The 25,802-nt window shown below is 38.9% G+C and overlaps 1 protein-coding gene across 1 annotated transcript in view; it reads left to right on the top strand.

Annotated features, from left to right (window-relative positions):
• LOC108442554 (meiosis inhibitor protein 1) overlaps positions 1 to 25,442 on the top strand; it is a 34,578-nt gene extending 9,136 nt beyond the window's left edge. Inside the window, 21 exon segments of the mRNA XM_037540327.1 lie at positions 650 to 784; positions 1,232 to 1,340; positions 3,143 to 3,162; positions 3,164 to 3,284; positions 5,288 to 5,399; positions 6,725 to 6,785; positions 7,185 to 7,282; positions 7,615 to 7,774; positions 7,988 to 8,135; positions 8,336 to 8,614; positions 9,754 to 9,919; positions 11,620 to 11,718; positions 13,571 to 13,681; positions 14,169 to 14,332; positions 14,922 to 15,006; positions 17,045 to 17,223; positions 17,373 to 17,454; positions 19,067 to 19,173; positions 23,227 to 23,358; positions 24,363 to 25,181; positions 25,322 to 25,442. Coding sequence (XP_037396224.1) covers positions 650 to 784; positions 1,232 to 1,340; positions 3,143 to 3,162; positions 3,164 to 3,284; positions 5,288 to 5,399; positions 6,725 to 6,785; positions 7,185 to 7,282; positions 7,615 to 7,774; positions 7,988 to 8,135; positions 8,336 to 8,614; positions 9,754 to 9,919; positions 11,620 to 11,718; positions 13,571 to 13,681; positions 14,169 to 14,332; positions 14,922 to 15,006; positions 17,045 to 17,223; positions 17,373 to 17,454; positions 19,067 to 19,173; positions 23,227 to 23,358; positions 24,363 to 24,734 — 2,740 coding nt within the window. The 3' untranslated portion in view covers positions 24,735 to 25,181; positions 25,322 to 25,442.
• Positions 25,443 to 25,802: the final 360 nt, after the last annotated feature.

Genomic DNA, 25,802 nt, shown 5'->3' with positions numbered 1-25,802 from the left:
TGCAGTGATGGGTTAAGAGGTGGCATATCACAGCCTTGTGAGGTGGTGCTGGGGGTATTTATCTCAGCATGTGAGTGTGGTCATCTCCTCGCTCTAGGCTCCTGTGAGCCTAGATGATGTGCAGCACGAGTGGGTTGTCATTAGGTGGCGGCAACGTTGTTTGACTAATTTGCATACTGTGACATGGCTTGCTTCTTTGGTACAAGGGCACACCATCTGTGCCTGTAGCCGAGTTAAACCAGACGGTGCTGCAGAGGCAGAACTGACCACCATTAAAAGGATATTTACAGTTTGGAAAGATATGCTCACATTACAGAGCAGAGCGTTTCAGCTGTTAATGGGGGAAAAAAAGTCTTGAGGTGTAGTTACTCTTTAAAGCTGTAGGGAAGTTAATGTTGCTCTTGTGGGTTCAGTGTGCAGATGTAAGTATGTACTGTGAATAACTTGGCAATGCCCAATAAATGGCTGATGTATTTCTCCAAAATGGTCCTTTTTACGGTGTAAACTGTTTAGTACTTCCTTAAGCAGTACCCTCACCAATCACAAGGCTGATGATCTTCCTACACACATGAATGTAGTAGGAATTGTGTTATGTTACTGGTTTGATACGGTGTTTCCTGTGTTCTTGTTGTATATATGTATGTGTCAGGCAGCCCACAAGTGTGCGCCTATTCCCCACGGTTCCTGGGTTTGTGTGCATTGCTGAAGTAGTGCAGGAGGCCGTGACGTCATCTTGCCTCAGGGTGGCTACACAGGCAGCACGAGCAGCTACTGCACTGTTCAGGTTCACACACACACACAAACACACACACACACACACACACACACAAACACACACATACACACACACACACACAATATCAGGGTCATAAGTATAGACACATGGAGACATGTAACTAATTAAGAATAACTGTCCATTATGACACTACATGTCATGATACAATTATAACGCATGATACAATTATAAAATCAAGGATGTTTCCTAGTAATGCATGTTACATTGCAGGGTTTAATGCAGAACATTTCATTTCACTTTAGCTAACGATGGTATATATTCACGTTTTATTCTAAGAATTTAAACACAGACGTTTCCTTAGAATGTTTGATTGAGAAGTGAGCAGTATGACAATATTTTGTCATTATCACGATAAATGATGCTACAGCATGCATTTCTGAGTATATTGTATCGTAAGAAAATAGAGTGTGTGTGTGTGTGTGTGTGTGTGTGTAGGCTCCATCATCAGTCCAGTCCAATTCATTTTGGGGAGTTAAAGAGGATTGTTGAGGCTTTAACCTCAAGATGTGCTGAGCTACCCTCACACATCACTTCACAGCGCAGAGTGAGTATATGAGTGTGTGTGTGTGTGTGTGTGTGTGTGTAGTTGAGAGCGCAAACTCATTCAGGGTGCAGTTTGGATCAATAAGCATGTATTTTTTTGTTTAATCAGAGTACTGATAAAAAGGCACTGGTGTACAAATCTAGGAATTTACTGCCTTTACATCATGTTCTTTACATTTCAAATAAATGAACAGCACTGAGAAATTACATAACTAAGGAAGAAGAGCAGATTACACAGCAGATATAGCCACATTTTCATGTTTGCCTTAAAAGAATAAGATGCAATTGCTAGTACTACTTTTATTAATTAAAATAATGATGACTTTAACAAATGTATTCATAGTGTACCTTTCATACAGGTAGCAGCTCAAAGTGCAATTCAAATAAGTTATAAAATTTAGTAAGTTATGCAAAGAAAACCAAATAAAATGAACATAGTGTTAATAGGCCAGGGTTTTATTACACACTTTTGTAACCTAAGAATATTTTAACCAGTATGAAATGGAGTACCTTTAGTTACTAAATGATCAGCCTTAGTATGTAATAAGCCTAGGATTTTAAGGGCTTACTTAAAATAATAGAAACTATAACAAGTAGAAGGCAGCAGACAATAATTACAGCTGTACAGTAAGAAATGTTACATTAAAAACATGCCTGTATAACCTGTTCTTTTCTGTATGTGTGCATCTGTTAGAAGTGTTTTCCAGATTCTGAGTCAGGTCAGTCTTTTAGGGCAGGAGTGTTTTTAATCCAGGCTTTGACCTGCTTTCAGGAGGCTTGTAGGTCAGTAAAGGAACACACACGTACACTTGCACATAAGCACCCAGATACTCACACTATGATCCACAAAGTATGCACTCTGATAAAAAGTTAGGAATGCATAATGTAGTAGTTTAAACACATTCAAAGTATGGTGGTAGAAATGTTCAGTAGGGCAGAGACAGAAAACCTGGGAACTGGCAGCAACAATGTTAGTATCCTGTCTAACTTGTCATTTACTGAATAATTCATAGCGGGTGCTGAATAATGTATAGTAGATCTTGAAAAAGTCATGGTAGTTTTAATGGTTATGAATTTTTGGTACTTAATTTTGCTGAGTCTTAAGACTTGATGAAAAAGAAAAAAGATCAAACAATCCAGACAGTTTAGATAACAAATAGGCAAGCTGTTTTATGACAAGCTTACCTGAAAAAATTAAATGGACTTAAGTTTGCAGACATGGGCTACTAGGGAAATAGGACAGGGTTCAGAAAGCCAACAGGAAAACTTCACAAATAACAAACAGATTGAAAGGGAGTAAAAGTATGGTAGTAAAGGAGTCCATGATGCAGGAATGTGGGGAACCAGCATGGTCTACTTGCTTATAGTTTATTAACAAGGCTTAAATGGCATGGTGTAAAGCACTTTTGGGGCAAGATTAGTTTTCCATAGGGAGGTGGTATGATGTAAGTAATGTAATCGTAATTCAGTCTACCTAGCTGTGTTAAGTGAATGCAGTATGTTATGAGCATTGTCATTAGCATGCAAATTTATAGTCAACATTGCTGCATAAAATTGACTATTTGTTTTATAGAATGGGTTTAATGTAAACTAGGGTTATGTCAGTGGTCCTTTTTGTAATGTAAACTTATTTCTATGTTTCATTTTCTAGGAGACCGTTTATAGCAAATGATTAATATTATGTGACTTTATTTCTGTGGTTTGTTTTATAAAACAAGATGAATATAACCTGGGCTTATTTTCCTGATTTGTTTTGTATCACCGGATTAATGTAATCCAAACTTTGTGTGTGTGTGTGTCCAGGTTGGCAGAGGAGTGTGTTACTGAGGCCAGTGTGAAGGAGAACACACTCCCAACTCCTGATAATCAGAGTGAGGACACACTTGAGTCTCTGTGTGTATGTCTGCTGCACTGCTGCGACACAGCGTACATCCCTGCAGTCACTGTGAGTTATAGACACACACACCCTATATACATATACACAAAAAAAGTTTAAACTCTGTTTATATTAATTAAATTCTAATCTAAAGTTTATTATGTAAAAGGTAATGTTTAAAGTGATTCTAATATAATGCAAGCAACTAAAATAAAATTAATATTCAGGAAGCCTTGAATTTGAAAAGTGGTAATCAAACCAGGCCCTTCCTAGTGTGCCCACTGGTAATTAATTATTGTTTGATTGTGTATATATAAAGTTTTTGTTGTGAAAGTTCTAAGTAAGACTTTTTTTCAAATTTCTAAAGCAAATCTGTTTAGTACTAGTTGCTATGCTTTAAGTTTGTTCTTTCTTGCTTCTGTGTTTCTTCTTTATTAAATGTTCACTCTGGCCAGACTATGAAAATCCCCTTGCAATCACACACCAACTTTGTTTGGTGGTTGCTCAAATTATCAATATAGCCCATCCATCCATCCATCCATCCATTTTCTAAGCCGCTTCTCCATCAGGGTCGCGGGGGGATGCTGGAGCCTATCCCTATCAATATAACAACATATGGAATTTTTTTTTCTTGTTAAAGACATTATCACTGCTTGATTTCCATAAGTTTGATTATGCATCATAGATTGATGTGAGATCTTTGCTGGCAGTTGGTACTACACCAGAGCACCAGTTTGAGTACACTAGTGTACTCAAACTGATTTGTTCTCGACCTGAACTAAGTTTAACTGAAACGCACCTTGAATAATGGTCCAGGAAATATAAAATACAGTTATTATAGACAGTACCCAGGGCAGTTGTACACTCTCAGGGCAGTAGGGCAGAGGCTCAGGCCCCCCAGGTTGCCCATCTGTGCATATGCCTGCTTTTGTGTGTTTTACTTTCTTCTTTGCAGATGAAAGCCAGATAGCTAACGTTACTGCTAGGACAGCCTACACTCAAAAATGCAAACCAAAGCAATTATATTTTTTCAGAAGTTCCTCCCTCTTAAAGATATATTACCAAAATGGGTTATCATAGCCTGGCCAGAGTGTCCCTTTAGTTGTTCGTCTGCAAATATGTTACTTAAGCTCACTGTGTAATAACCACAGTTTTTGCCACTAAAGATAAGTCCACTCTGCATTGCATCTTGTCAGCGCTTTGTCTGTTACAGACACATTGAGTAAAAATGTACCTTTGGGTGTTATGTACAACATTTAAATCTCTGCAAAAACCTTATGCTTAACCTCTTCGTATATGTATACATCCATCCATCCATCCATTCATTATCTTGCGCTTCTCCGGGGTTTGGGTCACGGGGGCAGCATCCTAAGCAATGAGGCCCAGACCTCCCTTTGCCCAGCCACTTCCACTAGCTCCCTGGGGGGGATTCTGAGGCGTTCCCAGGCCAGCTGAGCGATATAGTCACGCCAGCGTGTCCTGGGTCTTCCCCGGGGTCTCCTCCCGGTTGGACTTGCCTGTGACACCTCCCGAGGGAGGCATCCAGGAGGCATCCTAACCAGATGCCTGAACCACCTCAGCTGGCTCCTCTCGACTGGAGAAGCAGTCCCTGCCTGATGACTGAACTTCTCACCCTATCTCTAAGGGAGAGTCCAGACACCCTGCGGAGGAAACTCATTTCGGCCGCTTGTATTCGCGATATCTTCGTATATGTATAATCGCACAAATTCATACAAACATATGCTAAGTTTAGATGCCCCTGATCAAATTACATGTTTTGTTGCGTTTCTAAGCAAAATAAGTTAACATATCCTCTACAGAGAACATATTTTATAACACAATTGCTGTTTATTTGCTGAATTTAATATATAAAATTGTGGCCTGTGCAAAAGTTATGGCACATTTTATATATTATTTTTCCACTATGTTAACTAAAAACTAAAGTTTGCAGAAAAAAGCCCTATTGCGTTGTCGTTGACTGTAAGGGATGAGACCTGGGGTATTCAAACTTTTGTGTTCAACTGTATACAGATATATAGACTTACTTTCTTTTTTTGTGCATGTGTGTGTAGAGGCTGTGTGAGCGTGTCCCGAGTCCGCAGGTGCTACAGCTGTTTTTCTCTGTTCTCTCTATGCAATTTTCTCTTTCTCCATCACTTACGCCCACTTTCGCCACTAAGCTAGGTAAGAATACACACAAACAGGAAAGAGAAGGTCAAAAGATACACTGCAATCTTTGCTGAGTGAGTGCACATGCACATTCAGAGCACAATTCACATCGTTATGGAAACACTTTTTATTGATCGGTTTCATTTGAGTAACAGGCCACTGAAGTGTGGAGGATATTCCTCTTCATGTATTTGCTTGCTTGAAATTGTAGTTTGTAGCACAAATGAGAATACACAGATTTTCAGCTAGAAAAGATCATATTCTTCATATATTCAGATATGTAATGACAGCACAGAGCAGTCATGTTTTTAAAGACGAAGAGCAGATTCAAAGGAGAAAAATCCTATTTAAAAGGCTAACTGTTACCAAAGCAGTAAAGGGGATGTTCAGTACTAATGCATAACAAAAATACGCTATATAGACAAATGTATTGTGACAAAGCATGTATAGTGTGCTACTACTGGATTCTGAAGCAGTGGAATTGCATTCTGTGTAGTGGTGAATCATTTTTCTCTATATGGCAGTCTGATGAACAAATCCAGGTTTGGCAAATGCCGGGAGAACATTGCCTGCCTGACTGTGTTGTGTCAAGTGTAAAGTTTGGTAGAGGAGGGATAATGCTATAGGGTTAGTCTTCAGGTGTTGACCTAGACCCCTTTAGTTCCAGTGAAGAGAAATCTTAATTTTTGTGGGAACAGTTAGGGAAAGGCCCAGTTCTGTTCGAGCATGACTGAGCCCCAGTGCACAAAGCAAGATGCATGAAGGCATAGATTGAAGGGTTGGATGAGTTGGTGTGGAAGAACTTGACTGGCCTGCCCAGAGCCCTGACCTCAACCCCATCGAATACCTTTGGGATAAACCAAAGGTGAGCCAGCTCAAACATCTCGTCATACATCAGTGTCTGACCTCACAGATGCTCTTCTACATGGCCAAGAATTCCCACAGACACACTGCAAAATCTCCCAATACTTTTGTCCATGTAGTTTATATATGCTTTCACCTTCATCATCATTAGCAGTAAGGAACATCCCCTGTAAAAACAGCCATCAGCAAAAAGCAGAAAACGACAGAAAATGACTCACATTTTTCAGTATTTAGTGTGCCAACTCTTTGCGTAGCTTCTGTTCATATCTGATACAGTTTTCTGCTAAAATCTGCAAGGATATATTTCCACAGCTCCAAAGCTCAGTCTAAGAAGTTGTTTCCCAGTCTGTAGTTCTAGGAATATTCTATCATCATCTCTCTCTCTCTCTCTCTCTCTCTCTCTCTCTCTCTCTCTCTCTCTCTCTCTCTCTCTCTCTCTGTCTGTCTGTCTGTCTGTCTGTCTGTCTGTCTGTCAGCCTCCTCTGGTTTCATTAGACTGGCTGTAGAACACAAGGCTCTTCTATGTTCTGGAAACAGGTACAGATCTCACCCACACTTGTGCGCACACACACACACACATACACAAACAAACACACACACTACAGCTTGAATCAGGCCTAAATATCCTGAATGCAATCCAAGAAATTTCTGTTGATCCCCGACCCACAGTACCAAGTTTTGAGTCCTGAAATGCAAAAATCTGCTTGTGGGGCCCATTTTGGATCAGTAACAGAGTGCCCAGTTTGGGAAATGACAGCCATCCTGACCAAACCCAGCTTGAGCAGTTGGGTCCACACCGATATTTCAAAGCAAAAAATCCACATTCTGAATATTTATATATAATTACAACAGGTAACATCTGGGTTGGGGGCTTAAAGGTAAATGTTCAGTGTTGCTTTTCGTGGTTGAATGATTCTGTCTGTCTCTGTCTTTCAGGCACTCATCTTTAAATGCAGCATGCTGTGGTTTTCTTCTGAAACTGTGTGCGAGTCTGCTCTCTCAGCCACACCCTGTAGCCGGCAACCACCAGCAAGGTTGTGTGTGTGTGTGTTTATCAAAACATAAATTTACTGTTTTATTTATTCCTACATGAGCTAACAGATATATTGATGCTTAATAACTTCAGTGTTCAAGCAGTAATATAACTTAAGTCATCACTTAGGTAACTTTAAAGTTAACTGCAGAAGCTGTAAATACTAATCAGTATTAATCAGAATCTGCATTTCCAAATAACTGCTTTTTGCAGTGAATGAGGCAAGAAGCAGAAAATTTTGAAATTACAGCATGTTTTGTTATCGCCAGTGACAGTGTCAAGTTAGTGTGTTCTCTCTGTCTGTCTCTCTCTCTCTTTCTCTCCCTATATTAGGTGGAGAAGAGGTGGAATATGTTCTGCGAGAGTGTTTGCCATCTCTCTGCTGTCGTGTGTGTGATTGGCCCTCTGTGTTGCTTGAGATTCCAGAAGAAAACCAAAACACACAGTTTTGTTTACTCCACCTGCTGTATCTCTCAGTGGTTCACGGCGACAGGTCGGTTTGAGATGGAAAAGGATGGAAGAAAAGGGTGAAAAGCTATGCAGCTGATTATATATTCCACTTGATTTAATAGAGTAGCAAGTCTGCCGTACATGTGCATCCAAGAATTTGAAATGTATTTCTCTTCATTATGCATATACATTTGAGGAGAGGGATGTGCAAATGTGTGTGTATATGTGTGTGTGTGTGTGTGTGTGTGTGTTGCAGGTTGCTGCCTGACAGTACAGTGTTCTCCAGTGTAGTAAATTTTGTGTGTGTGATGCAGGAACAACATGATTCTCTTCCTCCATCTGTCTTAAAGCCAGCACTTTATCTGTTGGCAGCAACCCAGGAAAGCAACCCTGATCTAGACTGGGTAATTTAGTGTTTTATAAAAATATTTTGCATTGTGCTGAAACTATCCGGTTGAATTGAACTGTTGTGAAATTTCATAATGTGTTGAATTGTTTCCTGATGAGTCAAAATTGATTACAGTTGTTGTGCACGCTTTACACTCGTTATTTTTTTGATGAATAAGGAATGCTATATAAGTGCAACATTTCTCTTCTTTCACAGGCTGCTTTGAACAGCATCATTAAGGCTCTTTCCTCCACTCCTTTCTTTTTCTCTCCTCTGTCCTCCCCTCATCCTGCTCTCTTGCACTTCATCTTCCATTACCCTGCTCTGGCTGAGAGATTTGGGATGAAGGTTTTGTCCAGCTGGCTGGCAGGTGGATTAGAACCAGCTGCATGTGGAGAGAATAAACAGAGCTGCCCAGATCTAGAGAAGAACATAAAGTCTTCAGTGCTTCTGGAGCTGCTTGAGAAAAACTCCTCTACTATACTATCCCTGCTGGTGAGATGAAAAAAAAGGAAAAAACAGTATTTCTGCCATTGAATCTACTTTTCTCCTTTTGTAACAAAATGTCTTTCTGCTGCTGCTGCATTTATTTTGATATTTAAGGAACAGGATCAACAAAGTTAAAAAAAGAAGATTTGATTTTTATTTTGTTTGTGTCAAAAATTATGTTTGATTAAGCAAACACATGATGTAACAAATCAGTGCTAAGTGTTCAGTAAATTGTGCTCTGATCGTGATTGAACACTTGCTTAAAACCATCACAGTGCATCTGGCAATAAAGGGAGCATAAAACTTCTTTTATACAGCGATAGAAAACTAACAAACCAAGCTCCATTGTGATATGTTGATCTATTTTACTATGACCAAGATGGGCATGCATGCATATAAACAATTCTGCAGGCAGATTTTAATGGCTTGAAGGAGACCAAATTTGAATAATTCACTAATGAGATATGCAGCTTGATGGTATTAAATAATTTGGTGTATGGTTTCCCTGTCTTGGTATCTCTACATTTTGGGTTTTCATTTCCCTAACGCACATTCTAAACTTTGTTTATTAGCTCTTGTAAGTCCAATGTTATTATGTAATTTTGCTGTGGATTAAATTGTACAATTATTTATAAACACAAATACTGTAAATGAATCAGTGATGAAACATTGTTTGATTGTGCTACCAATTCAAACAAAAAAAAGTTTGAAAGAGTTTTTTCAGAAGATCAGTTTTCATTTGAGTGGGAGACCAACAATACTGTGTAAAAAACACATTTGCAAAAATATCCTAATGTATATGCACAGGACAGAACATTGACTGTAGTCACTCACTGTCCTATGGGATAAAGCTGCTTTAGCAAGTTTTACTCACAAATAAAAACATTCTACATTTTTTCTTGTATTTCTGTTTAAAATTTCTGGCTGAATTTGGCTGTTTGTAGTCAACATTTTCTAAGCTCTTTACCTTTTGTCTCAATGATTATCAAGATCAAGACTTGACACACTTTTTCTCTTTATCCCTCTGTCTCCATAAATCTCTCTCTCTCTCTCATTCTTTCTCTCTCATTCTCTCTCTCATTCTCTCTCTCTCTCTCTCTCTCTCCCTCTGTCTCTCTCCCCCCCCTCTGTGTGTGTGTGTGTAGGGTGTACTGTGTGACGATGACACATCAGTTGCTCGTCAAGCAGTTCAGGTGTTGCGGTGTTACCTGCAGGCTGGACACTCCTGTAGCTCTGCCCAGGCTCACCTGCTCAAGCCTGCTCTGCTGAAGCTCTTGCAGAGATTCACCTGTGACAGTGAAGACAACACAGGTGGAGGAAAAGATCTTTCTGTTTATCTTTCAGTTGTCCTTTCCTTGTTCTGCCCACAAATGTGATCTTTCGTAGATTCTGCTGTGACTTTGGACAAGCTTTGTCATTTCAACAGGAGAATTTGTAGCACAAAGACGGTTTTTGTTTGAGTAATTTCCAGTGTGTTTGGAAGGGGGTCACAGAAGCTGGGTTTCCATTCATGCGCATTCCATTCATGTGTATTTAGTATAAAGTATTTGTGATAACAAATTTTTGGCATAAACATATGATTGATGGGCTTAGTTCATCTCCATCTACACTGTTAGCTGGATAAATTAATGATGTAGCTTATAGTATTAGCTTCTGTAGTATGGCTCATTTAATTAGACAGGGGGTGCCTTTTTGTCTGGGGAAGCAAAGTGCAGTGTTTGTGGTGGACCAAGTGCCAAAAAGAAAATATACGAGTAAAAATTCTACAGAATTTTAGATTGATTATTAAGATGTATTTTACTATATTATTTTTATTACTAAAATACTTTAAATTATAATTTAAAAATACAAATTAAAGCAAGTTAGATGAGGCATAAAAATATTTATCTTCTATAATTGGATGAAGGGATTGGGATAGGGTAACTTTTCAGCAGGCCAAATGATGAATCCTCACAGGCCAACTTTGGCCTGCAGGCCACACTTTTTAACTATCTGTCCAAACAGTGTGACGTTCCTCACATTTAATGTTAATATTATCTGTTTTTTATCTGTTATTATCTTTTTATCTTCTCCAATAAGAAAGGTATTTCAAACCAATTTAAAAAGGTGAAATAATCCCGCAGTCTTTATGTATGCGGGCATGGAGAGGAAAACTATTTTTCCATGTGAATATTAATGTTTTCTGAATTGATTCACACAGACAGTGAAATTTTACACTTTTTAATTCAGTTGAATGTTAACTCTGCTTCCTTAAATTCAGCTCACTGATGTGCTGACCTGCTGAAGGTCACTAGTCTCTGGCCATTTAAAATGTGTTGTGTTGAATAAGGCGTATTAAGACTGAATCACTTACAGAATGTATTTTGAACTGATTTTTTTTCTCTAGAGCGTTAAGTAGACAGTGATTAAAGCTGTTTCATAATATAAGCTGCATGTATAATTGGACTCATTTACATATTACTCAAATTAAGTCAGTTTCCCCAGGGTAGTGTATATCTCTACCAGCAGTTTCACACACCTGACTAAATATGTTTCAAAATTTTACAAGCATTTTGATCTGATGGCTTATGCTTATATGCAATTCAAACACATGGGGGTGGATCTGGTCGTTTAAAGCTCTGTTAACCAGTCAGCCCAAATTTTGGTTCATATTCACTAGAACAGTGGTTCTCAAACAGTCCACATTTTTGCTCAAACCTAACTAACAAAGAATATGAATAGAAGAAAAATATACACTGTCTCTGAGTTAATTTTGCCCCGTAAGTTGGATAGCATTAATTGTTAGGTGGGGACGATGGGTATGGGCATTGTTTGCAACTCGTATCTGCACAGATGAAAGTTAAATGTTAGTATCATTGTGTGAATAAGGCTTTATAGATGAGGACGAGACTTTAATTTGCAGTCTGATGACCTGTAGTGAGATTTGGATAGTGTTGTGATGGAATGATCTGATCCCATTATTCTGCCTATATGTTTAATTCGCCTCATTCTCTCTCTCTCTTTCTCTGCAGTTCTAGGCTCTTTGATACTGGAGGTGTTGTGTTTAGTGCAGATTAACTTGCCAGCTCAAAGCAATATGGACAACACAGACTTTAAACTGCTGTATCACGGTGAGAACAAACATTTTGAGGAACCAGCTTTTAGTTGCAGATATGTCACTGTACAAATGAAAGCTGATCAGAAAGTATAATGGGGCTGCCCTAAGTTTTACAGGCTTGGACTACTTGTTGATATTTCTCAAAATAAGTACTCAAGTACTTCTTCTGAAAATCACCCTTCAGAGTAATATTTATAGGGCTCTTGCTCATCTGTCTGACAAAACACATGCTTATTATTTTAACAAATGTTTTAGACCACACAGCCATCAAAACTTGAATCATTTTTTGTCCACTCACACATGAGTGAGATTTACACTCCATAGAGATCCAGTCTAATCACATACTTTCACTCATTCTGAATTATATTATAAATGCTCCATTAAAATGTGATCTTGGTGGCCTTAAAATGGAAAAAGATGCAGTTTGCTGCAATCTGAAGTGAGTAGATACAAGGCATGTATTTATCTAATTTATGAGGTATTTGAAACTAACATCCTGTTATGCCTTGCCCTTGTCTGTTTTTCCCTTCTTGTTCATCTTCCCTCATGTGTCTGCCACTTGCACATGCCACTTGCACATGCATTCTGAATGAAACCATCTGTAACTTATTACTTTTTTACAGAAACTGTGCTCATTTACTCATACTTTACTCGTGCACGCCAAAAAAAAAAACACATAACATCTGATACAACCTTGTACCTTGTGATATAAGCCTAGTGTACACTGCTGTGCTAATGAACAAACAAGTCAAGCTAGCAGTGAGAGAGGGTCTGCTTACATAGAGAAGTGTTGCTGACACTGGCAATCGGACGACAAGTCGTTGGTCATTGTAAACATTCCCTCCAGGAATTAATTGGGCAATTTTAGCCCCCAACACACAATCACTATCACAACCACGCCCCCCAGTATGGATGGAGACAACGTAGTCTAGCTAAACAAAGGCGAATAAGAAAATGTCTGGGGTACCAAAGTCTGTATATGTTGACTTTACTCTGTTTGACTTAATAGATTAACAGCTTACCCAGCCAAAAAGACAACAAGATGTAAATCTCAAAATGTAAGATCATCAGATTAGCTTTGGATGCTCAACGAGACAGATGAGTAATGGGGATTAAAATTATGACACATTCTTTACTTACAGCTGTACATAAGTGCTTTTCTGACATGGAACTTAACCCGTTCCTCTCCACTAAAAGGCTACTTGATCAAGCTAATTGATGTAACATAGCAAGCTAATGCACTTCATTTAAAAATCAGATGGTACATTGCTCTCATTTACACTAACACCTGCTTAATTCTATGTAGCTTACTCAGAATGCATTGGCATCATCAGTACTAAAAACATATGTACTCATAGTCTGAAAAAAAAATGGTATCAGTACATCTCTGGTAATGATCACTGGTCTATCAAAAGACCGGTTTATCGTAGGCTGCAATTTCTGTGGTGTAGAAGGTGAGATTTTACAAATTCTAAAATGATGAAACAAATACCAATGTAACATATACTGAAGTATTTAATTGATTCAAGCCATGACTAATTATTGCTTATTTATTGAATTACTCAATGCTACAACAGGTGCTGATAGTAAACTATTGCTTAGCATACATAGACTGAAAATGTTAAACAAAAAAAAAGAGCTAAAAATGCTTCTGCTGAATGTGGTGTGTCTTCATTACATTACATGTCTTTATCATGTCTGTTACCATCACGTGACAGCAAGTGACCTTATCATCACACCTGCAGGTTCAAATCCTGATTCCAAGCCTGTAATGATTTATTAGAGACAGCTGAGGCTGAGGACATGAGCGTAAGCTTGTGTGTGTGTGTGTGTGTGTGTGTGTGTGTGTGTGTGTGTGTGTGTAGTGAGTAATCTTGTTGGAAAGGTAAAGTGCAATAACTCAGAATTTCTGCGGCCGGCCTTGAACTACATCTACGGTTGTCTGACCCTGTGTTCACCACACACTGCTGACAGAGGTAATCCACACACACTTGTATCTGTATAAACAACTGTATAAACTGGTGTTTTGCAACAGTTTCAGGTGCAACTCAGCATCTCAGGTGCTTTCTGCTTGCACGTTATGAACAAAATTGGCATATGAGACCTAAGTGTAGTTTATTGGCCATGTGCATGGAAAAACAATGCACTTTTGTCTCTCATGCATATGCATTAATGTGGGAAGACTTACTGCACAGCCTTAGTAAGTCTAATGTTAATTTCAGTTGCATTCTGAGTACATATTGCAACAAAATCAGGGAACATTTTGCACTATACTCATTTGTACATGGCATTAAATGAGAACATACAAGCAGGCACTCATTCAAAATTAAAGCAGGTTTGATGTCAAATAATTAAACACAGATACTCAATGACATTCAAATTAAAAACAGTAATGTGGTTGTCTCACTCTGACTTGATGCTTTCATCACTCTTCTGTGTGCGTGTGTGTGTGTGCACGTGCAGTGGTGTCTATGTTGTTGTCTAACACAAGTGTGATGGAGTTGCTGCAGGTGGTGCTGAATCTCTTGTCCTCCCCGTTTCCTATTATTTCTTCATCCCCACTCGTTTGCTGCTGTCTACTTCTGTTAAGCTCACTTATCACTCTACAGCATACACTCTCCGCACAGGTGAGAATAACTGAGAGTCACACACATAGTGTCTAACCCATGCACACAATCTTGTGTATTATGCATACACCTCTGACAGTTTGACAGTGTGTTTCAGAATGACCAATGACAAGTTCTTAATGTAAATTACCCTTTAGCATCGCTTTTTATTCTCTGCTTCTCTCAGACCATTCTCAATATTGTCATTTTTTTTTACTTAAATTGACCAGGGCTATTCTGTCTTCCAGCTTTTAATATGTTGCCGATGATGATGATGATGATGATAATAAGAAGAAGAATGATAATAATTTTAAGAATCAGAGTCTGAGAGTAGCAGAGTTTAAAAGCAAGGCTGATACAATTTCCAGCATGGAGAGAATGATCCTTTACAGTAACCATATTAATTGGCTGATCAGCAAGCCCGTAAGCCAGTCGGAAACAGCCAGTCATCAAACTCTTCATACGCACTGTCAAACACACATACTAGTTAATGTTCATGTGTGTATGCATAAAACTAGTGTATGCATGTTAGTGAATGTAAGAAAAGTGATGGCATGTAAGTGTTCTGTAGTACTTGCATGTAAGAATGTACTTTGTGTGTTTGTTTCAGGTGCATAAGAGTGTGAGTTTAGAGCTAGAAATCTTTGTTAAAGTACTCACATTCCACAAGAGACATACTGACAACTTGGTACTTGGTAAGACCAACAGACACACACTTGCATAGAAACATTTCATATCGCTGCTGTCGGAACAAAACTTCATATTTCCATTTTTGTCTCGTTTTTCAGTTTAACATAATTTGAAAATGCCTTTCACCCTTTACGTGGGTGTAAATTTAATGATGAATGAACCAAAAGAAACTGCCCAAAGTCACTTGGGAAAAAAGTCTGGTTCCATTGCCTCACATTAAAAGTAAAGTATGTTTTGTATGTCCTCTGTTAAGTTCTTCTTTTTGGAGATACACGGTTCTGACAGCAGTGACAGTGACTGTATATACAGGGCTCTATACGTGTTTCTAGGAATCGTCTCAGAACAGTTACAGAACATTGCATCAGCCACCCTGAAGTGAAAATTGCCAAGAACAAATATTAAATTGCTCTTGTGTGCCATACTGCTAAATGTAGTTTTCTTAAATTTATTTCACTGAAATTCTGTAAAATCCAAAAGTCACAAATGTTGCTTATAAATACTAGGAAGTACATATAAAAGATGTTGCTTAATTCTGCAAATGTTTGATTAAATAAATAAAAGTTGCTTTTATATCACTCTTCCATTTACTGGCCATTTTTATTTTTATATGTATATTGCTGCCATGCTCAGATCTTATCTGGCATCTTTGTTCATACTGTAAAACATGACAATTTAGATATGTACTTGGGCCTTTTTTGTTCCAGTAGGTCACACTATAGAGAATAACAGTGAGCTGAAGTGTTTTATGACTCACAGAACAAACCATAATCACTGTCCAAAAGGGTTAAATGTTGAAAACGAATGCAAACTAGACTCAACTAATGTCTTTTACTCACATATCGACAGCTGAAACAACTAAAATGCACTTTTCTAAGATTTCACCATTTCCTCTGTATTTCAGTAAGGATTCAGCTACCTTAATGACCACAAGTTTGCACACATCAGTGTACATGATCTGAGTACATGATCGCTCATCTTTTAAGTATATATTAGATCAGTAATGTAACTGCATCTGGTCATTCTTTTGAAGAGAAATCAAATTCTAGGTGTAAAATTGCACAAGTGAGTAGCAGGATGGGATCGAGATTGTCCTATGAATAATTTTTTTTTTCATCAATAAATTGCAAGAATAATTTTCGATGTCACATTTATAGAAGTAAGCTGTTTATTTATTTAACAATTTTCTACTGGCAACTCAACCACATGTGTGTCTGTGTGTGTGTATATCTATATATTTGAATACCCACAACAACACTAAAATAAATACATATACGTTATTTTTTTTTTTAACGCATCCGTGCCGTGAAACACCCACATACATGCACACTAGTGAGCACATGCACACTAGGAGGCAGTGAGCACACTAGCAGTGGGCAGCCCTATCCACGACGCCCGGGGAGCAATTGGGGGTTAGGTGCTTTGCACAAGGGCACTTCAGTCATGGACTGTCAGTCAAAGGGATGGAACCAGCAACCTTCTAGTCACAGGGCTGGTTCCCTATCCTCCAGCCCACAAGTGCCCATATATATGTGTGTGTGTATGAATGTAATGTTAAATGTTTTATATATATATTTTTATATATATATATATATATATATATATTCTGTATATATATATATATATATATATATATATATATATATATATATATATATATATATATATATATATATATATATATATACACACACACACACACATGCTTTAGTATTGTTGTGGATATTTAAATACAAATATTTTTTAAACTGTTAAAATAAGACTATCTGTGGGAAGAACTGACTATTGTTTATAAAATATTAATAGGTTTTGATTTCTCTGACTATTGTATATAAAATAGTAATAGGTTTGATTTCTCTCTCTCTCTTCCACCCTTTTCTCTCTCTCCCTCCCTTTCCCTCTCTCTCTCCCTCCCTCCCTTTCCCTCTCTCTCTCCTTCTCTCCCTTTACCTCTCTCTCTCTCTCTCCCCCTCCCTTTCCCTCTCTCTCGCTTTCTCTCTCCCCCTTTCCCTCCCCACCCACCCACCCACCTACTTCTGTCTGTAGTATGTGTTGTGCGGTTAGTGCAGGCCCTGCTGGATGTGGATCTGTCATCTCCTGTAGTGCATGTATCGAAGAGTTTAAGGCTGCAGCGCCCCCTGCAACCTGTAGATGGAGCACTACATCCACTGGGCTATACAGGAGCTATCAGCTTAGTGACAGCGTTACAGAGTCTACTGCTGCAGGTACGCACACTCACACATGCACTAAATCAGTGTGTCTGCAGTAGCAGTCTGTGCTACTTTGATAGTTTTTGGGTTCTGCTCACTGGGACTACTGCTGAAGAGCAATGAATTATTCATTATTCAAATCTCACTCTGTGTGTGTGTTACAGAAGCAGGAGATGCTGCTCAATACATGTGTGAACTGTCTGAGGTCACTGACAGGCTTTTTACACAGAAGAAAGCCTACTATAGGTATGTATGTATGTGTGTGTGTACGTATGTATGGATGTGTGTGTGTGTGTGTGTGTGTGTGTGTGTGTGTGTATATATATATATATATATATGTATATATATACACACACACACGTATATATGTGTGTGTCTTTGTATGTATGTATATGTGTGTGTGTGTGTGTGTATATACACTGCTCAAAAAAATGAAGGGAACACTCAAATAACACATCCTAGATCTGAATGAATGAAATATTCTCATTGAATACTTTGTTCTGTACAAAGTTGAATGTGCTGAGAAAAAGAAAGAAATGCCACCCCGCACCATTACTGACCCACTGCCAAACCGGTCATGCTGAAGGATGTTGCAGGCAGCAGATCGCTCTCCACGGCGTCTCCAGACTCTGTCACATCTGTCACATGTGCTCAGTGTGAACCTGCTTTCATCTGTGAAGAGCACTGGGCGCCCCGTGGTGAATTTGCCAATCCTGGTGTTCTCGGGCAAATGCCAAATGTCCTGCACGGTGTTGGGCTGTGAGCACAACCCCCATCTGTGGACGTCGGGCCCTCATACCATCCTCATGGAGTCGGTTTCTAACAGTTTGTGCAGAAACATGCACATTTGTGGAGGTAGCGGTATTTTGCAGGGCTCTGGCAGTGCTCCTCCTGTTCCTCCTTGCACAAAAGTGGAGGTAGCGGTCCTGCTGCTGGGTTGTTGCCCTCCTACGGCCTCCTCCACGTCTCCTGGTGTACTGGCCTGTCTCCTGGTAGCACCTCCAGCCTCTGGACAGTACGCTGACAGACACAGCAAACCTTCTTGCCACAGTTCGCATTGATGTGCCATCCTGGATGAGCTGCACTACCTGAGCGACTTGTGTGGGTTGTAGAGTCCGTCTCATGCTACCACGAGTGTGAAAGCACCACCAACATTTTAAAGTGACCAAAACATCAGCCAGAAAGCAGAAAGGTACTGAGAAGTGGTCTGTGGTCCCCACCTGCAGAACCACTCCTTTATTGAGTGTGTCTTTCTAACTGTCAGTAATTTCCACCTGTTGTCTATTCCATTTGCACAACAGCTGTGAAATTGATTGTCAATCACTGTTGCTTCCTAAGTGGACAGTTTGATTTCACAGCAGTTTGATTTACTTGGAGTTATATTGTGTTGTTTAAGTGTTCCCTTTATTTTTTTTGAGCAGTGTATGTATATATATATATATATGTGTATATATATAAGCCTTTACTGAGAAAACTATTAGAAAAAGAACATGTGTAAATCAAAGCTACATTAGCTACCTGATGGTGTTACTAGAACAGCGGACTGACTCTGACCCCAACATCATAGCATAAAATGCAACCAACTTCAAACAGAATTTTGGAAGAGTGTGGAATCCCTGCAGAGTTAAAAGATGAAAACAAGTCTCCTTAAAGCAAGGGACATTTTAGTAAAGGCACAGGGTGGACACTTTAAGTGTAAACAAGTGCTATTTAGTTTTTGGGGCTTCAGTGTAGTTTTCTGTTACATGTGATTTCTGTATTATTTTACTGATGCTGAAAAATGAACAGCTTAATGACTGTTAATGGCTCTGACATTTGCACAGTACTGTATATGAGTACTTCTACTGTGTGTGTGTAGCCCAGCATGTGGTATGCCAGCCGTGGAATCGTTTCCTGCTGTACTCTCTACTAAACTCTGGAGAAAACCTGGCACTACATCCAGCTACACTCAGCCTACTCACTCTGGTGAGAAGCACACACTCCCACTATCTTTTTTTTTCAACACACACACACGCACACACACACACACACACACACACACACACACACACACACACACACACACACACAGTTCATGCACATATTTGTTGCATTATTTTCACCTTTTTAGCAACTAGAAAGTGGAGGAACCAGTGGCAGTGTTTGTTCCTGGGCTGCGGTTCCAGGATTCTATTTAGTTTGTACATGAGTACTTTTAATTATATACATACATTTTATAAGATTACTTTTTGTTAAAATTAACCATATTGAATGGCATTCATATCAATCATGTAACGTTTAAATTTTTTTAATTTGGAGATGGCAGTGGGGTATTTCTGTGAGGCAGTCAGGACTAAGATTACCTTGAATTTCCCTCAGTGTTACAGCATCTGGTTTGGGTGCCTTTTTAGAGTTATTAATATTTGTATTTTCTAGTTCTCTTGGTCTTGACTGAAGCAGGAAATGATATGATGTTACATTTTAATTCTGTTTTGGTGTTCACAAGGACAAATGTAAGGTGTTATTTACATTTTTATTAAATTATTTAAGATTTTATTTTAATTTTATTTAAGGTTTTATTTAAATTTTAAATTTAAATCTAAACAAAAGATGTAAACAGGTGTGCAGGTAAAAAGTCACAACTGATTGGATCGATTTCATAACTTTTCATGTATGGTTTTATGTATGTATTATACAGGCTTTGTTTTAATTGGAGCAAACCAACTGCCAAGTGTGAAACATGCCTTATTTCATGTGTTGCCACATTCTACAATTTAAAAATGACCAAACATTTCCTGTGGTTCATGCAATTGTAAGAGTATGGTAAGGATGTGTTGATGCATATACAGATTATTTTCTTTAGTAGCTTTTTGTCTGTGAAAAAGGTTAATGTGTGAATTTTTAGCATTTGCAACTAAAACAAACAGCCACAGCTTAGTTTTCATCAGACATTTTAATTTCCATGGTCTCTTGTAATTGCTATGAGCTGCCAAGAGACATTTGGGTCTGGTTTCTGAACTTGTCACTTTTTTCGTACCTCATGATTTTACATGCCTGTTTTCTGCAGAGTGGTTTTGGGATGGACCTGACCTTACTCTGAATGTCCTTTACTGGTCAAATGCAAGCTTCAGCAGTGAAATTCCATTGTTATTTGTAATGTGCATTTATTTTCCTTCCAAAAGGTCTTACAGGATTGATGCTTTTTAACAGTGTACAGTGTGAAATGAAATGAGCTTTATAAAATATCTGTGACATGTTTTCAGTCATAGTGCCCTGAGAAAGTTTTGAGAAAGTTAAATCAGTTGCACTGTTGAGCTTCCTTCAGGGATAGTGGAGATGGCTTGAGCCATTCCATGATTACACTACCACAGAAATGCAAAATACTAATTCCTACCCTGAAAAAAAACCAGATGGATTTGATATTTTTTTTCCCAATACCAAATTCCTGGATTAGAATCCACAAATGTCTGGACAGCAACCTTAATTGTTTAAGTGATTTACTGGTTGTGAACATCAGCATTAGCATGATCAAGTCTGCAGTTAGCATTCATTCCTGCTGTCATTGATGTTGAGCACATTCCTATCTGCCTTCTTCATTTCAGCCCCATATTTTTATCCCTGGTCTTGGTGATGACTGACGGTCTTCGGAACCATTATCTTCTATATGTTATACATTTATAGGCCTTAGGGTTAAAATGTTATTAGCCTTTCTGGATAATGAGAGGAACCCATATGTCCATGAAACTGCTTTGTATGTTGCATTATAAATTCCATACGAGTTTCTAGGAATTGAGACAAGTATAGTGCCTTGTTTAAAAAAAAAAAAAACAATGCAAGGAAGCACATTTGCCTACACACCCCTTATGTCTTTTAATGTCTTAGTTACGTGTTGTAAATGTGTTGTTGCTGTTTATTCTCTCGTGAATGTGTGGCTTTAGAAGAAACAGTGAGGACCACTGCTTGTAGCCTCATTGTCTGCTGCCATTGTAAATGGAAGTCAATTAACAGACAGTACTGCTCATACACACTTGGCTTTTAAGTGGTGGAGAAAACCCAGTTACTCATACGTGTGGACGTTCCACTGTATAATATCTCCACACATTTTCTGTGCAGTCCTTGCTCAAATGGATATGTATGAGGGGAAGAAACCTATTTTGCATGTTTCAGCGCTCTTGGCCCATATACTGTGTACGTCAGTACATCAGGCCCATAGTCTTCTACCCATCTCTCTTTAACATGCACACCATCTACTTGTCTCTCTGTCTTTGTTCTGTTACTCTCACTTACTCACACTTCAGCCTGTGGTGTGTGTGTAAATTCCCTGCAGCAGGCTGATGATTAATTCACAGTGCTGTCAGGACAGAGAGACTCTGCAGTGTGACAGGAGGAGGAGAAGATTCATCCCTCATTCATTCACAGCATCTCACACACACAGTAGTTTACCATCACTCGTTCCTTTTCTCAGGCTGCCTGTGAGGTCACCATTGGGTCAGTGCAGCAAATTTGAAAGAGGCAGACACTAAAGACAACATGAATATATAAACATTTAGTCAATAACATTGGAAATCGTACTGATGTTGACTTAACCTTTGAAGGCCAATGCAAAAATGTCCTGTCATTTAATCTGCTTTGGTCCACAAATTGATTCTCAAGGAGGCTCTAACAAAGTCAAAGATTCTTAGATTTTTATTTTGTTTGATTCACAGCCTAACTTTGTGAAAAAGACAACATAGAAATAGGAACGTGAGTCACTCATCAATAGATTTGTATAGGTCATCTGATTAAACAAATGTGCATACCAGTGTGGGCCCTGAGTTTTCAGTGTGATGCTTGCTGCAACATTGAAGAATCATTGTGTTAAGATGCTTTAGGAAAAATTGAATTTCATTCAAATTGAGCTCATCTTTGCACAGAAAAAAAATCACATTACTTTCAACAATACATGCAGGCTTGTGCATATTTTGCACACAGAAAGCTCAGATTCTACCAGCTGATCTATTTTACCATACACATCATAAATATACATTTACTGTAACTCTGACAGGAGTTTCCAGGAGATTTAAACAGAGCTTTAGAAAGAATAGACCATGAGACTCTTGATTAAATAGCGTTAAACAAGACAGAACGACTGCCACGTTACGTTTCGTGTTCACTGAATTTTTGACCATAAATATAGTTGATTGACAGACATTTTTGGAGTCTGAACTTTATTCCTTTAGTTTCACACAGGAGCTACGAGGCTCATGTATATAACAAGTAATAGAAGCAAAGCATCTTAAAGTTGTGTAACCTTTAGACCAGATCTAGATGTACAGCTGGTTATATGATTAAATTTAGATTTTATTGGAAATTTATTATAACTTATAGCCTGTTAAGTCATTTTATTATCTTTTACAGCTCTGTTCATAATTCTGGACACATTTTAATTTACAGCTTCATGCTAATTAATTTCAAACCTATGACATTGTATAGGATGAACATTGTAGGGTCATTTTATATGAACTCTTTTTGAGATATACTCCCTTTTTTGCGTGGGTGTGTGAACTCATTTATTCAGATCAATAAATCTTAGTGATTCGTTTAATTAGAGTGATGATAAAGCACGACTGATGTGTGAATTCCTGTTCATACTTTCCTGGTCAAAATGTATAATCAGTTTATGATTTCTGACACAAACTGAATTAAATCGTAGAATTTTTAGCTTTGGTAGGTCACATTTTTCAAACGCAACAGCATTTATAAATCCCATTATTAATGGAAAAGAGCAGATAAAACAGCAGAAATGGCCAATTTTTGCATCAGTCGAAATGGTATGAGTGATAAGTAGGTTTCCTTATGTGGTTTCTGACAGCGTGTGGTGTACAGTAAAAGCTGACTGCAGCGTTTTTATCTGAATAAAAACAGTACCAGCATCTTGAAGCCAGATTTTTGTATTTTGTTTAAAGGTAGTTTAAAAGTAAAGTAATATGTAGTGTGTGTGTGTGTGTGTGTGTGTGTGTGTGTGTGTGTGTGTGTGTGTGTGTGTGTGTTTGACTGTAGCTGGTCCACTGGTCTGGAGGGGTGACACAGTGGGACTCTGATGTTGCTTTTGTTTGTGAGGCTGCAGAGAAGAGAGGAGTGAAAGAGCTGAGAGAGAACACAACATGCACTCTAAAACTACTGCTCACTGAGGTAACACACACACACACACACACATGAATACACTAACAGTGGAGCAGGTGTAAAGGCATGACATGTTAGCACTGTTTATTGTTAAATTGGCAGCTGGTGACCCTGAAAAAGATTAGAGTGTAAATGTCTAGTAAGAGAAAAAACAGTGTTTTAAAAGTAAGTCAAACATTGATGAGAGACTCAACAATACAATAACAACCCATACATTGCCTTCCAAAGTACTGTACCAGATCAATATTAGTAAGCTTGTAAAGAAGAAGAGAACGAAAAGGAAAAGTCTCGTATTGATCTGCTTTTGTGAGAGGGAAAAGTTTTATCTTGTCTGGTCACGCTGGTACTGGAGGCAGATTTTTATGAAAAGTGTAAATGAAATGAAAGTATATCCAGATACAATCCAGACATGAAACACATGTCAGAGCAAGGGGCAAAATGTCTTGTATTTGACTGAAAAATACTGTAAGATATTATTTGTGTGTGTATGAAAACATACAAAAAAAGCATTAATAATAACTGATAAGTAACTGAAAAGAATACATTGCTCAATTTTCTCTTGTTGTGTCACACTGATTTGTTTTTGCCCTCCTTCCATCCCTCTCTCCCCATTCTGTTTAATTTACTATTCATACACAAGCACAAAGGCAACAGCTCCTAATTCACACTTCAAAGAAAATCGCTTCCAACCGCACTAAAAACAATAAAGCATCTCTCTCTCTCTCTCTCTCTCTCTCTCTCTCTCTCTCTCTCTCTCTCTCTCTCTCCTTTAGTGCTTCCATTTACTTTCAACAATGAGACAGAAACCAAAACATCATCAAAACACTCCCTCCCTCTCCCCATCCCTCTTTATTGGCATGAACTGTGATTAACAGCTGTTGACAAATTAATGCCAAAAATGCAAAATGCTCAATACTAATAGTGAGATGATTAACAGTGATTCTCTCTCTCTCTCTCTCTCTCTCTCTCTCTCTCTCTCTCTCTCTCTCTCTCTCTCTCTCTCTCTCTCTCAGTGTAGTGCATTCTCTCTGTCTGAGCAGTTGAACATGAGAGTACACAGTTTGTTGGAGTCTCTCGACCAGCTGCCTCCCACAGAGACCAACACTAAAGCTTTACTGTATCCTTCAAACATGCATGAGTGTGTGTGTGTATGTGAGAGAATATTTCCATCCTTAATGCGTTCTCAGGCATGTTGGATCTCTTTCCATCTGCCCTGCAGATTTTGCAGTGAGCACACAGCCCTTCACTCAGTAAAACTGCTTCAGGAAAGATGCTCTTGCAGAAGCACAAGGAGCTGTTTATTGGGATTAAAGCAGTTAATTTTGATGCTAAATGTAGATCCTGAACTTGATCTCAACATGTGGAAGCATGGAGTGTTAAAATAATTCAGTGTAATTTAACTTGTTTTATTGCTGCCACAAGTATTGTTAATGTATTTATACCTGTTGTTACACAAAGCAGTAGTTCTCACCTCCGTCATCAGGGACCCCAATGCACGCCACATTTTTCTCTATCGCCTGTGTGTTTATAAATAAATAAATAAATAAATATGGAGTGTCTGGAGGGGGCCGGGACCCTGAGTACCAGCTTGGGAATCACTGACATGGAGTATTTATGTTCTGCTGCTGTTATTATTAATTTTGCTCTGGCTGTTATGGGTTTCAGTATTAATGTTATGGATGTTATTGCTGTTATTAAAGGGTAATTCTCTCAGTCAGCTTGGTTTTGTTGTGAGAAGCAGTTTCTTTGCAGCAGTTTGAGGCAGCAGGTTGATCATTTCACCGACCTGCCCGTCCTGATCTGCTCCTTTGTGACCCGAGTGGGTTAATCAGGTTTGAGAATGTTTAGATATTTCAGTGAGAGCTCGTGAAAGCTGTAATTGTTTGAAAGGCTTTGTTTAAATGCTGTATAATCCTTTATGGTGTGTAAAACTAATAAACACTGTAATCCTGTATTATTATGCTTTTTAAAGAGCGGTGCTTCATCGAAATCCTCTCGGTTTTAACTCATTGTGGGCGGAGCTGTGGTGCGCTGCTCTGAGCGGTCCGTGCGGAAGCACAGGCGGCGTGTCATAATTACCGGAGAGGGAGACGGACGCGGCGCGAAGGAAGCGGAGGGTCCGGGCTTGACTTCGGGATTTTTATCTTTTGAAGGACTCGCTGCTGCTGCTGCTCGTGTGTGTTCGGTAAGTCGAGGCTGAGCTGTTGTGTGTCTGTGTTCTGTACTGACTTTAGCACCGCGGTGAATCAAGCCGTTACCGGCTCCGCTTCCTCCGGTTCGCTCCTGCAGCCAAGTCTCCTCCTCCACATGGCCGGGCCGCGGGGTGTCAGAACCGGCCCGGCTTATCCGGGGTGCCCTCGGCGGTCTCCCTGAAAAGGCAATGCTGTGAATGTGTCCGGAGCACGGCGCGCAACAGGACTGAGCTCGAGCGCCGTGTTCAGTTCAGTCCGGTC

This window comes from Pygocentrus nattereri, chromosome 1, assembly GCF_015220715.1.
Source record: "Pygocentrus nattereri isolate fPygNat1 chromosome 1, fPygNat1.pri, whole genome shotgun sequence".
NCBI lineage: Eukaryota > Metazoa > Chordata > Actinopteri > Characiformes > Serrasalmidae > Pygocentrus > Pygocentrus nattereri.
Note: the sequence above shows the minus strand (reverse complement) of the source record. Positions and strands in the feature narration are given on the sequence as shown.